Consider the following 13,217-nt stretch of genomic DNA (forward strand, 5'->3'; position numbering starts at 1 on the left):
ATGTTGTAAAGTCTATTTCTGTGTAGTGTGTTCTGGTTTCTGTTGATAATTGTCTATTTGCAGGAAAAAAAATAGGCAGGCTTCAATTAAGATTGATCTAGAACTGGTTGAACAATGTCAACATTGCATAGTTGTAAGTCATTTAGGGTTGTCTAAATTTCATATCACCCGGAGTTGTCTGATGTCTCCGAATATGTTGATCTCATGAGGTAACAAATTTTACATAATTATACTTGGCATACTTAGAATCAAAAGTTAAATCATGTATGTGTTCAGGAACTAAGTTCAAAATCGTGTTGTCAGTTTCTGCAATTTCTAAGCTACGAGCACTTGTTTTGGCCGTTGTTGAGGAAATATTTGGTTATGCCTGATTTTCGTCTTTCTTATGTCTTTGATCATTACGGTTATATATATTTTGTCATAATGCACGGACACTCAATTATGATATCAAGTAATTCTTCACTGATTTGTCGATAAAATTGTTAAATGTTGCCCATAACAACGCACGGGCATTGTCCTAGTAGACATAACATCTTGATGCATGGTGGGTCAACACTTCAATAAAATTATCACTACGGGAGAGGTGAAATAGCCGGATGCTACAATGCAGCTTCAGCTTGTTCTGCCTGACCTTGTTACAATGCTAAAACCTTTTTATTCCCATAAACTGGTCGACTCAGTGTTAGACCAGCACATTGCAGCAAATATAACCATCTCGCCATAGTTCATAGTTCAAGTCCACAAATGGTTGTGCCTTGAGTAGATGTCAGTATGCTAGCTACGCGAAGAGTGTCCCACTCATGATGGTAACAGCTTCTCCCTGAATCAGCACTCTCTTATTTGCAACATCCAGCTCCAGATATAGTGTTCCACTCCTTGGAGATGCCTGATGATGAAATGCACAGTACAAATGAAAACCAACGTGGTAGTTTGATTGATTGAGCGCCATTGCAGCATAAACGGATCACTGAACCATAATTCACCTGTCGAAAACATATTCAACAACATTACCTGAAACGCTATCAATTTTTGTTTCCCCAGCTTTTCACCCCAATAGGGTGCCAAAACACAATGTGCACTGCCACATACAGGATCCTGCAATGGTATTGAAGACAGTTTTGGGGTATCTATCAATGAGGAAGTTCAACGAGCTTCACTATTTATATGTATTCAACTTGGCAGAGGTTGTTGTGTCACCTCATCAATCCCAAATTTTGGGCAGAAGAAACGTGAGAAGAAGTCGTAACCCGACCCAGGAGGTGCCGGCCCTGTCACAATCACGCCTCTGCCTGCACATTTTCCAATTTCTTCGATGTTAGGAAGGAGATCGGCGACCTCTTTCCCTGATGAAAGTTCGACCTGAAGGCCGTGCCACATCTTTTGGTTATACTAGCACCAACACGGGTTCGTTACCTCCATTTTACATTCAAGTTAGGAAATACGTATATTTATGCAGGTGGTAGAATAGAAATGGCAAAGGGGGTAAGGTGAAAGACAGTACAATGAAGTCGGTGGTGGTCAACGATTTGTGAACACTGACGACGGACGCGCCGTTGAGCGTCTCCGGGATGGAAGGCAGCTCGTCGGCGGTGTCGCAACCCACGTAATCACTCATGGGGAAGTTCAGCTCAATGAACAGCTTCCCCTGCTCCTCCGTCTCGGGTGCAGGAACCTTCTTGGCGGTCAGGATGCCGCACTTGGTCGCAAACTCGACCACTCCATGGCGCTCACCGAGGACGGCCGTGAAGAGGAAGTGGGCTGTTGCCAGCGTCGCGTGCCCGCAGAGCGCGACCTGAGAATTGGAAACGACGGCGCAGATATGAATCAACTGAAGAAATGAAATTGAAATGGTGCGAAATCAACGGGTGTTCAGATGGGAAGCTAGGCGGCGACCTCGGTGACGGTGGTGAACCAGCGGAGGTGGAACCGCGGGATGGCGGCGCCGGCTGCGAGGGAGGAGGAGTCGCGGGAGAGGAAGGCGGTCTGGGACTGGTTGAACTCGACGGCGACGGACTGCATCCACCGCCCGTCCCCCGTGGGGGCGGCGGCGTCGTCCTCGAGGAAACACACCGCGGCCGGGTGGCCCTTGAACGGCTCGGCCGTGAAGGCATCCACCTGCGACGAGACAGCGCAGGCCAACGTGAACGTCAATCCTCATCCAGGCCAAGAAGAGAAAATGAAGGAGAAGAGAAGAGAGCGCTGACCACGACATACTGGATCCCTTTCTTGGCCATGTCCGCGAAACAGCAGAGCACCCGAGCGCCAAATCTGATTTCTCCGAGCTGATGATGATGCCAGTTGGTAACCAGCGACGATATGGAACTTGCAGGCTTCCTTCCTGGCGGTACTCTCTTGTGCTATTTAACTTCTGCGCTAGGCATAAGGAGTCACTGACAGATGCGGTCCCCTTGCGTAGAGAGTCGTAGGCCAGCGGCTACAATGACGGGACCTTACCTGCTGAAAAGTTTTTTTTACGGGAGAACGCCCACTGGATCATTTTATTTCAGCTTAATGATAGTATAATGCTAGGGGGTCTATGTCCCAAAACAAATCCTGCATTGTTTTGGGGACGCGTCGGGGCGCTCGCTAGCGCTCCGCAGCGGCTGTCGTTTTTTGGTAAGTTTATTATGTCTCATCAAACAAAAAAGAAAAAATTCTTTTCTATTGTAAAAAAAGTAGAAAGGGCATGCAATATGTTTTTAATTACGGATTGGAAAGTAACAAGGTGTGAACACATTAATTTAGAGTTCTTTTTTATTTTAAAAGCCATAACTTTTGAATCAAACATCGAAATTAAGATCCGCTTTCATCCTTAAAAGCCATAACCATTCAACTGTCCTTACTTGTGAGATGTGCAACTTCGTATGTTGCCCTGGCCAACTACCTAGCAGAGTATGTGCAACTCTGTTTGTTACCCCCGCCAATTGAAAATACATGTCCACAAAATAGGAAGGGGAAGGAGTTGCACATTGACTAATAGACAGTTGGCTTAAACAATAGACTAAGTTGCACAAATCGCTTGCAGTGAAAAACTACGCATCGATTGGAGGAAGCTGTGGACCGTCACTGAGATTGGTCTGACCGATCTGTGCAAAATGGCGGAAGCTGATGACATTCGCAAGTACACTCTTCTCAACCTCACGGCGAAGGACGTCATTTGCTCTTGTCTATCTCAAAATCAGTTTAGGAATGTCATGCATCTCGATCATGCAAAGCTCATCTGGGACCGTCTCTCGGAGGTCTATGAGGGTCATCGAAATCGTCATGATCCTTGGTTCGAGGACTTTAAGGAGTCACTCAAAGCGATGACTTTCGAACCAGAATCATCATCTTCTGCATCATGCCTTATGGCAAATGATGCTAAGGTAATTGAATGCTATCTATCTGAATCCAGTGATGATGAATCTGGTGATGAATTTGGACCCAGCTATGCAAAACTTGCTTCCCTTGTCACTAAACAACAGAAAGCTATGAAATATATTCAAAAACTGTTAGACAAAAACGATGACCTGTTGTACGCTGAAATGACTCGATCTCAGTCCTTAATTGAAAACATAAAAAATCTTCATATTAAGTATGAGGAGCTTGAAAGTCGTCATGAAATGCTCTCAACAACTCATGAAGAACTCGAGAAATTGAGAGCGGCTCATGAAGATCTTCAAAAGGAAAACGAGTCACTTCGCGCCGAACAGATCAGTTTAGCTCAGGAAGGATTTGAACCACCATGTCTTAAATGCATTGAGCGTGATAACGCTACTCCTGTTGCTGAATGTTCTACTGCTGCTACTGTTGCAATATCTTCAACTATTGATGTGGAAACTAACCCCTCTGCTGAGGACACCACTGCTATTGCTGATGAGAATGCTAGGTTGAAGACACTGCTTGAAACAGGGATGTACAAAAGTCTCAAAGGACATCAGACACTATGTGACGTCCTCAAAGGCAGATCCTGAACCAAAACCCTAGGAAAGAGGGTGTTGGGTTCGTAAGGAAAATGAATGCTGATGGCTCTTACTGAAAACCTGAGCAGTACCCCAAAACCACATGGGTTGCTGTAAAGGAACCTTCAGCAGATCCATCCACTCTATTTGACTTCACTTGTGCTAACCCCGTTGTTATTGATGAATCCTTTGATGCAAACTATAAACTATTTAAGAATCAGAATGGTGAAGTGTTTGCCAGGTATATTGGTACTAACTGCAGGAATGGACCGCCTATGAAGAAGATCTGGGTGCCAAAAAGATGTTTGGAGAATCTTCCTGTGAATGTCATCATGACACCACAGGTGAAGAAGACAAACCCCAGACCACAGGCCTCATACGGTCCAAAGGCTTCATACAGACAGAGGACTCACCTGAGTCACACTAACGCAAATGTTTTGCAGGGAAGCCATACTCAGGCCTATGAATATGAGCGCGGTTCATCAAACCGCCATGTTCATAAGACCAAGAACTATTCTGCTTATTCTTATGAATACTATTGTCCACCTGCAAGACTTTTTGCTAGGTCTCCAAAGCCAAAGTTCTCAGATGCTGCACTTAGACTTATTGCTTCGAAGCCACCCCTGAAAATGTGGGTGGCTAAGAAAGCTTAACTCTCTTTTGCAGGGAAAGGTCTCCAGCCAAAAACCAAAATCGTCTGACACTATTGCTGGGGACCTTAAACATCTTGTAGGGCGCAAGATCAAATGCCCAAATGGTCTTACTATGTACTTTGTTTCTGAATCGCTTGCAACTTGCCCTATCAGTCCTAATCTCGATCTAAGCTTTAATAATCCACTGGTTCGTCAAATGTTTTTGCTTCACAATTCTCTTCGTGAAGGCTATCCTCCTAACTGCACTGTATGGTACGACACCAGCTGCTTCAGAATGGATTATTGATAGTGGGTGTACAAATCACATGACTGGCAAGCGAAGCCTTCTCATGGACTCAACTTTACGTCCATCAGACAAAAGTCACATCACATTTGCTGACACTGGTAAAAGTAAGGTATTGGGTCTAGGTAGAGTTGCAATCTCAAAGGATCAACACATGGATAAAGTCATGCTTGTTGAATCCCTTGGTTTCAACTTAATGTCTGTCTCAATGCTTTGTGATTTAAACATGATTGTGATGTTTGGAAAATATCATTGCCTTGTACTAATGGAATCTGACAAGTCTCTAGTGTTTGAAGGGTATCGAAAAGATGATTTGTATGTTGTAGATTTCTCAGCAGGACCACAACTTGCAGTATGTCTTGTAGCAAAAACTTCTGAATGCTGGCTCTGGCATCGAAGGCTAGGGCATGCTGGCATGAGGAACCTCCACACCCTTGTAAGGAAGAAGCATGTCATAGGCATCGAGGGCGTCAAGTTCAAGAAAGATCACTTATGCGGTGTCTGTGAAGCAGGAAATATGACGACGGCCAAGCATCCCTCGAAGACAATCATGACAACGACTCAACCCTTCGAACTTCTACACATGGATCTTTTCGGTCTCACTCATTACTCAACTCTTATTACTACTGCTTGTCTCTATGGCTTTGTCATTGTTGATGATTATTTAAAATATACTTGGGTGCATATAATCCTTTAGAAGACTGAAGTGCAGGATGTCTTCAGACGCTTCGCCAATCAAGCAATGAACAACTATGGCGCCAAGATAAAGCACATAAGAAGTGACAATGGCACTGAATTCAAGAACACTAGCCTTGATACATATCTTGATACTTTGGGCATCACACATGAATTCTCAGCTCTGTACACGCCACAGCAGAATGGCGTCGTCGAACGCAAGAACAGAACACTTATTGAGATGGCTCGGATGATGCTTGATGAATACAAGACTTTAAGAAAATTCTGGCCTCAAGCCATTGACACTGCATGCCATATCATCAACCGTGTTTATCTTCACAAACTTCTGAACAAGACATCCTATGAGCTCCTTACTGGCAAGAAGCCAAATGTCAGTTACTTCAAAGTATTTGGCGCCAAGTGCTGGATCAAGGATCCACATCACACTTCAAAATTTGCACCAAAAGCACATGAGGGTTTTATGCTTGGATATGGAAAGGATTCGCACTCCTATAGAGTCTTCAATCTCTTTCATACAAAGTGGTTGAAATAGTGGATGTGTGGTTCGATGAAACTAACGGCTCACAAAGAGAGCACTTGCCAAATGTGCTAGATGAAGTTCCATCCAGTGAATCAATCAAACATATGGGAACTGGAGAAATCATACCTTCTGAAGCTCAACCTGAAGAAGAACTTATCATCTCCGCACCTGATCAACCTGAAGACAATGCTCAGCCTAAAGACAATCCCTCTAACAATGACAATGATCAGCAAGAGCAAAATCTTCGTCCTGTACATCCTCGTGTTGCAAATAAAGTGCAGATTGAGAGAATAATCGTTAGCATCAATGCACCAGGTCCACTCACTCGTTTAAGGGCAACACAGCTAGCAAATTTCTGTGGGCACTTCGCATTCGTCTCAATAACAGAACCCAAGAAAGTTGAAGAAGTCTTCATGGAACCTGAATGGATTCAAGCTATGCAAGAAGAGCTTCAACAGTTTGAGCTGAATAATGTATGGGAACTGGTTAAGCGTCCTGATCCTCGGAAGCACAATATAATAGGCACCAAATGGATATATCGCAACAAACAAGATGAGCATGGTCAAGTTGTCAGAAAAAAAACTCGTCTTGTTGCTCAAGGATACACTCAAGTTGAAGGGATTGACTTCGATGAAACATTTGCTCCTGTGGCTAGACTTGAAGCCATACGCATACTGCTGGCCTATGCAAATCATCACAACATACTTCTATATCAAATGGATGTGAAGAGCGCTTTTCTCAATGGCAAGATTGAAGAAGAAGTGTATGTTGCACAACCGCCTAGCTTTGAAGATCCAAAACATCCTGACATGGTATACAAGCTCAACAAGGCACTGTATGGTCTCAAACAAGCCCCTCGGGCTTGGTATGACACACTCAAAGACTTCCTGAAGAGCAAAGACTTCAAATCTGGTTCGCTCGACCCCACTCTCTTCACGAAGACATATGATGGTGAACTGTTTGTGTGCCAAATATATGTGGATGACATTATCTTCGGCTGCACCAATCAGAAATACAGTGAAGAGTTTGGATATATGATGCAAGAGCAATATCAGATGTCCATGATGGGTGAGATGAAGTTCTTCCTTGGTCTTCAAATACGTCAGCAACGCAACAGCATCTTTATATCTCAAGAGAAGTATCTCAAAGATTGCCTGAAGAAGTTTGGTATGCAAGACTGCAAAGGCTTCACGACGCCAATGCCAGCCAAACATCATCTGGGTACCGACGACAATGGTAAAGAGTTCGATCAAAAGGTATACCGCTCCATGATTGATTATTTACTTTATCTATGTGCATCTAGGCCAGATATTATACTTAGTGTTTGCATGTGTGCTCGATTCCAAGCGGCACCAAAGGAATCACATCACTTAGCTGTGAAGCGAATTCTTTGATATTTGGCTTACACCCCAACTCTAGGATTATGGTATCCAAAGGGCTCAGAGTTTGATCTGGTTGGATTCTCGGATGCTGATTATACTGGTGACAAGGTGGATCGCAAGTCTACATCAGGCACATGTCATTTTCTGAAACGATCACTTGTATGTTGGTCTTTAAAGAAGCAAAACTGTGTATCTCTCTCCACTGCTGAATCTGAATACATTGCTGCTGGATCTTGCTGCGCTCAGCTTTTGTGGATGAAGCAAACACTCAAAGACTATGGCATTCATCTCAAACAAGTGCCACTCTACTGCGACAACGAAAGCGCCATCAAGATTGCCAACAACCCAGTTCAGCACTCGAAAACAAAGCACATTGAAATTCGTCATCACTTTCTCAGAGATCATGTTGTGAAGGAAGATATTGATATCATACACGTCAACACTGAAGAGCAATTGGCAGATATCTTCACCAAGCCCTTGGATGAGAAGAGATTTTGCAAGTTACGGTGTGAGCTAAATATCTTGGAATCCTCAAATGTCCTGTGATCAGGCACACATCCTAACACTTATGCATATTGATGACTTAGATGTGCAACACATGAAGTAAAGTATATCTTCAATCAATGAAGACATACATTCTAAGTGTGAATACATTAATGTGGAATTTGACTTCGGAGCGCCACGATAATTGTGCGCCGTGTCTAGGTCTAATACTTCCTATACGGTGGGTAACGCCACCACAAAATTCATCTGTTTGAAGTGTTTTACCCATGGTGTTACATTTGTTGTGTCTTCAAATTTGGTTTGGCTTCAATCTCAACATGTCTTCATGATTATCTTTATTATGTTAATCATATATATATATATACTAGTGTTCTGTCATCTACAGCATTCACTTATAGCTATGTCTTCTTGTTGAATCTTTTGAACTAAGTGAATGTGATCGGACCCTAACCTCTCTATGCTTTCTATCTTAAACTCTATCTCTCCAAATCATATGCATTTTATTGAAACTGTCGAATGTCTTCTCTGCGTCCTTGTCAGGAGAGGATACAGAGACAAACATTAAGTCCGTTTTCAATGCTAATTCCTTCACCTAAAATCCGGAGAAGTGGGAATGACCACCCGACAATCCAGACATGCGTGGAAACGTGGAACAACCTCTGATATGTTGCATGATGGCCACGTGTTCTTCAGATGTGAATCGCCAGGGGCACCTGTGTAATAACGCTGTGCCGTCCCTGTCCCTATAAATACACGCCTCACCACAGTTATTATCCCTTCTTCCACTCTCGCACGAACCCTAGCGCCACCGCTAGCCCTCGACGACACCGACGACGAAGCGCTTAGCTGTCGTGACCTCTCCGACGCCGTCTTCACGCCGGCCGCGGACATCGTCTTCTCCGCCGTCGCCGTAGGTGTCCTCTGTCGCCAAGTTAGGGCACGGACGATCGAACTGCTCGGCCTCCTCTTCCACTCCGTCTAGCAGTTCCTTGTGTGGTAACTAAAAATTCCTTTTTACGGCCCCTTTGATCCTATAGATTCGTCACTTTCTACCACAAGCAGTTTCTGTTCACACATGTTGGATCCACTTCATACTGCATCTCATATTATGCCTAGTATGTTCACTTATGCTTCACAAAGTAGTTAGATTCCTCACTTGTACTGATCCGTGGATTCGTACAAATCTGGAACCAACTCCTTATCTATGAGTGAATGTCTTCGCACGATGAGGTCAATGTCTTCTAAACTGATTTATCTTCAAAATCTTCTGAGAATGCATATGACCTCTTCCCCTTCCCTCGCACCTTAATGCTGTCACAGATACATGTCCGTGTGAGAATCCCTTGGTTCTCATAGTCTGCATTCATTTGCAGAATTCTTACAGCATCATATAAATTCTTTCGAAGCTAGTTCCTGTTTGTCCAGCAAGCGAAAGCCCTTGAAGCCTTTGAACATATTGAAGCCATTCAGTTTAAAGTTCATGGCTGCAGAGAAATCAGCAAGGAAGGGTGGCAAAAAGCGTCGAGGTGAAACGTCAAGAGATCTACCCGATGACCTCTCAGAACTGTACAAGACAGACCCAGAAGAGGATTACAATCAGGGCAAGACACGAATCCAATGAATTCGACGATATTGGGCAGAACAATGGTTCAAGTATAGGTTTGTGACAAAGGAATATGCTGAGAAAAATGCCATCAAGCGACCATGGGGAGACATCCTATACAGAAATCTTCAACCCAGGTCCAGAGATGAAGCCATTGAACAAGTCTTCTATCCCTGCATGGTCCGTGGACCACAGCCTGCGGATGCTGACCCATCGTCACTGCTATGGTGTCGTGACGACAATCTGTTCAAGCGCAACTTCCAGTTTGCCCAGAATTCGGCGAAGCAGAATAAGAAGTCATTGGGACTAGACTTCAACCCTGGTCCCTCTGCTCCCCGTGCCGATGGCACCCGCGAAGCTGAACCCAATCTTGTTGGGCCCTTCTACAATCTGGATGGCCTCCTCACTCACATCTCAATTCAAGGTGCCAAAGTGGATCATTCTGATGATGATGCTGACACTGATGAAGCCCCAGCTCCTACTCCAAAGCCGCAGAAGCCAAAGCTGCCTAAAGCTTCAAAGCCTGCCTCAGCACCAAAAATCTCACGGGCGAAGCCACTGGCTACTGCACCTCCTGAAGACAGTGTGCAGTCTGAAGATCTGTCACGCATCTACAAGCCTCCGAGAGTCAAGATGCCTCTGCCATATACTAGCCAAGAACTGACTGCTGCTGCTATTGTGCGCAACGATGCCATTGATCTGTCCAGTGATGAAGATCTTGCAGATGACGCTCTTGAGCAACTGATCAAGAGCAAAGAAGAAGCAGAAATTTTCAACAATTTGCCTCTCTTTGACGTGGCAATCATCCACGACTTCATCGATGAGTGGTTTGACACGCCCAACCTCAGCTTTGAAGATCTGCAACTTCCCATTGGCCTCAGTGTTGCCTTCCATGGCGTCATTGCGTCAGAGTTAGTTATAGCCCAGCGCATCATTGAACTGAAGCAGAAGTTTGACTTTGAGAAAGCTCAGTTCAAGAAGCATATGGCCAAGCTCAGCGTGCAAGAGGTCAAGAACTTTAAGATCATGCTACACGAGCTCAAAGAAGCCTTTCTCAAGAAGCGTGAAGAAGCTCAAGGTTCTCGTGAGCGCATGAAGAGCCTGGCTGACAAGTGTGTGCAAGCCTACAATGAGGCTGAGAAGCGCAAGGCCCTTGGGCGTCCTGGCATCGACCCCATGATGGCTGCAAAGCAACAGAAGAAGAAGAAGAAGAAGAAGAAGTCCACTATGGCCGAACCCGACGCACCAAGGCAGGAAGCACATCCCATTGTCTTCCCAATCAGGATGACTGGCTCGAAGCCAAAAGCCAGGTCTACCGCTTCAGAACTGAAGAAGACGAGGACTGCTGAGGCTGAAGCCAGAAAAAGGAAACATCCTGAAGCCTCTGCTGCTGCTCCCTCCAAGAAGAAGCGGAAAACCAAGAAGGAACGGGCTGCTCCCACAAAGCCCTTAATTGTTGAACCTATCTCCATGGTTCGCCCTGCTGCTGAACATCAAGAGAGCCAACTGACTGTCCATGAGCCTGCTTTCACAGAGGCTCATGAAGCTGAAGACATTCCAGCAGCTGATCCCACCACTGCTGAAGACATTGGTCACCATGACAATGTTGACGATGATGTAGTTCTTCCTCTGATCGAGCACCAACAGGTATCATCGCCTGTGCTTACGCACAGCGAACTCATCAGCATTGGTCGTCCTCTGACGCTAATTGCTCAGGATGCATCATGGGATGATCACCCACAACAACAAGTCACACCACCCCGGCAAGAAGAAGAAGATGACTTTGAGGCCCAGCCAACTCCATCTTCAAAAGCGTCGCCAGCGTTACGCAGGCTTCGCAAAGGACCAAGGTCTCAAGTCTCCGAGTCTGAGGCTAAAACTGCTGAAGACATTCCGGCTGCATCAGCCGATGACACCCAAGAAGAAGAACGTGTCCCTACTCCCCCAACTACTGAAGAAGCTGTTCTCGAGGAGAACGTGTCTGTGCCCGACCCTCCAACTCATCAAGTGGAGGTAGAAAATCTTGAGGCTGCCACCACCAACACCAATGAAGCCACTGACGTTGTCATGGCTGAAGCAAATGTGGAGCCTACACCAACCCAAGAACCAGAAGTCAGCGAAGCCAATGATGCTACTGCTTCTGTTCCTGCGCCTGCTGCTGGTCCTCAGTTTGACTATCATATTGAGCATAGGCCTCAGGTACAAAAGTCAATGCCAAGGTTGCCCAGGTTTCCAGGTCCTGGAACAGCACCTGGATCCTTTAATGTCAACGGCTTCAAAGCAGACAACACCTTCTTCAATAGCTCCAAGAACCCCTACTCAAGGGAACGAATATCTTCTGATCGGTTCTGGAGCTATCCGCAGCGAAGCTATTACTCCTGCATTCTGTATAATCAAGGTAGCATCTTCCCACATATGCGTCTTGACACCAAAGCAATAGCTGGTCTGCCCTGTTTGGAAGAAGCTCTGGATTGCTTCAAAGAGGTTGGATTGTTGCCTTTCGTCACCGACCAAGAGCACTGGAACGAAGAGTTGCTGCTCCAATTTTATGCCACACTTCACATACGTGGTTACAACAGAGATCCGAAGACTTGGGTCCTTGAGTGGATGACAGGAAATGTTCATCACGAAGCCAAAGCCTTTGATATCATTGAGCTCACTGGTCTGCCCACTCCTGGAGATATCTATGAACCTGGCTGTCAGCTTCACAGTGAAGCTATGGAGAGCATCTTTCAGAAGTCTGAACCGAACATGAGTCGGATGCTCAGTATGATGAAGCCTTTGCCACAAGACGCTGCATATCCTAAGGAGTTCTTTGTTGAAGACCTGGAGTATCTGCCAAGGACCATCTATCACATTATAAGGCGAACACTCTGGCCCATCAAAGGACATTCTCCACATGCAAAGCTGGAAGGTGCAATAAAGACTTTGTCTTCTATATTCTTCATGGCAAATGCTTCAATGCACAAGACTTTTTCATCCGCCAACTTGCTGCATCAGGATCTGATCTTTTTGGCTTGAAGTTCTACGCTCCATGGATAATGCGGCTGATTAAACTCTACTCAGCTATCTCATATCAGCCATCTGCTCGCAATCATCGGATCTTTCTGCCTGATGTGGATATGTCCGTTGAAGCCATTTATCTAGAGTCTGCCAAGGAACCTCTTAGTCTTCAGAATGCGGAACATCAAAGTTTCACTCAGAACATTGAAGGAGTTGAAGTAGTCACTCGTGTTTATCCTCTGGCTGGTACTACACGTGCACCTCATTGTGCTCTTACTGAAGCCACTGAAAGCACTATTACCCAACGACCCAAGAAGTGATGTCGTGTTCTCAATGACCGAGAGCTTCTGGTTGCTCTTCATCAGAAACATGATAGGCATCATGACTGGCTGAAGTGCCAAATGCAAAGTCTCTTGGTGGATGTCAACCGCATTCGCAATCTTGCCACCAAGAATGCCTTTGTTGCCCATGAAACCTGTTGGCGTATATGGAAAGGGCTGACGCTTATGTGTTCTGAGGATGATCTTCAAGAGGATGGCTTCTCTGAACGTTTCAAGTTTGACTCCACACCTCCCCGAAGGGCTGTGCTGCGACGAAATCCATCTCTTGAAGACTCTGAGTTCTCTTCCTCT

The 13,217-nt window shown here is 45.2% G+C and overlaps 1 protein-coding gene across 2 annotated transcripts; it reads right to left on the reverse strand.

Annotated features, from left to right (window-relative positions):
* Positions 1 to 534: 534 nt before the first annotated feature.
* Positions 535 to 2,360, reverse strand: LOC125548282 (uncharacterized). Of its 2 annotated transcripts, none has more exons than XM_048711934.2 (6): positions 2,205 to 2,360; positions 1,894 to 2,115; positions 1,502 to 1,792; positions 1,198 to 1,359; positions 1,012 to 1,095; positions 535 to 886 (listed from the first exon to the last, which is right to left on the reverse strand). In XM_048711934.2, exons 1-6 carry the CDS (start codon positions 2,232 to 2,234, stop codon positions 779 to 781), a joined length of 897 nt encoding a protein of 298 aa, XP_048567891.1. In that variant the 5' UTR covers positions 2,235 to 2,360; the 3' UTR covers positions 535 to 778. The 2 variants fall into 2 exon arrangements, with proteins under 2 accessions (XP_048567891.1, XP_048567890.1); XM_048711933.2 differs by having other exon boundaries at positions 1,198 to 1,389.
* Positions 2,361 to 13,217: the final 10,857 nt, after the last annotated feature.

Source organism: Triticum urartu, chromosome 3A, assembly GCF_056163025.1.
Source record: "Triticum urartu cultivar PI428250 chromosome 3A, HENAU_Tu73, whole genome shotgun sequence".
Lineage (NCBI taxonomy): Eukaryota > Viridiplantae > Streptophyta > Magnoliopsida > Poales > Poaceae > Triticum > Triticum urartu.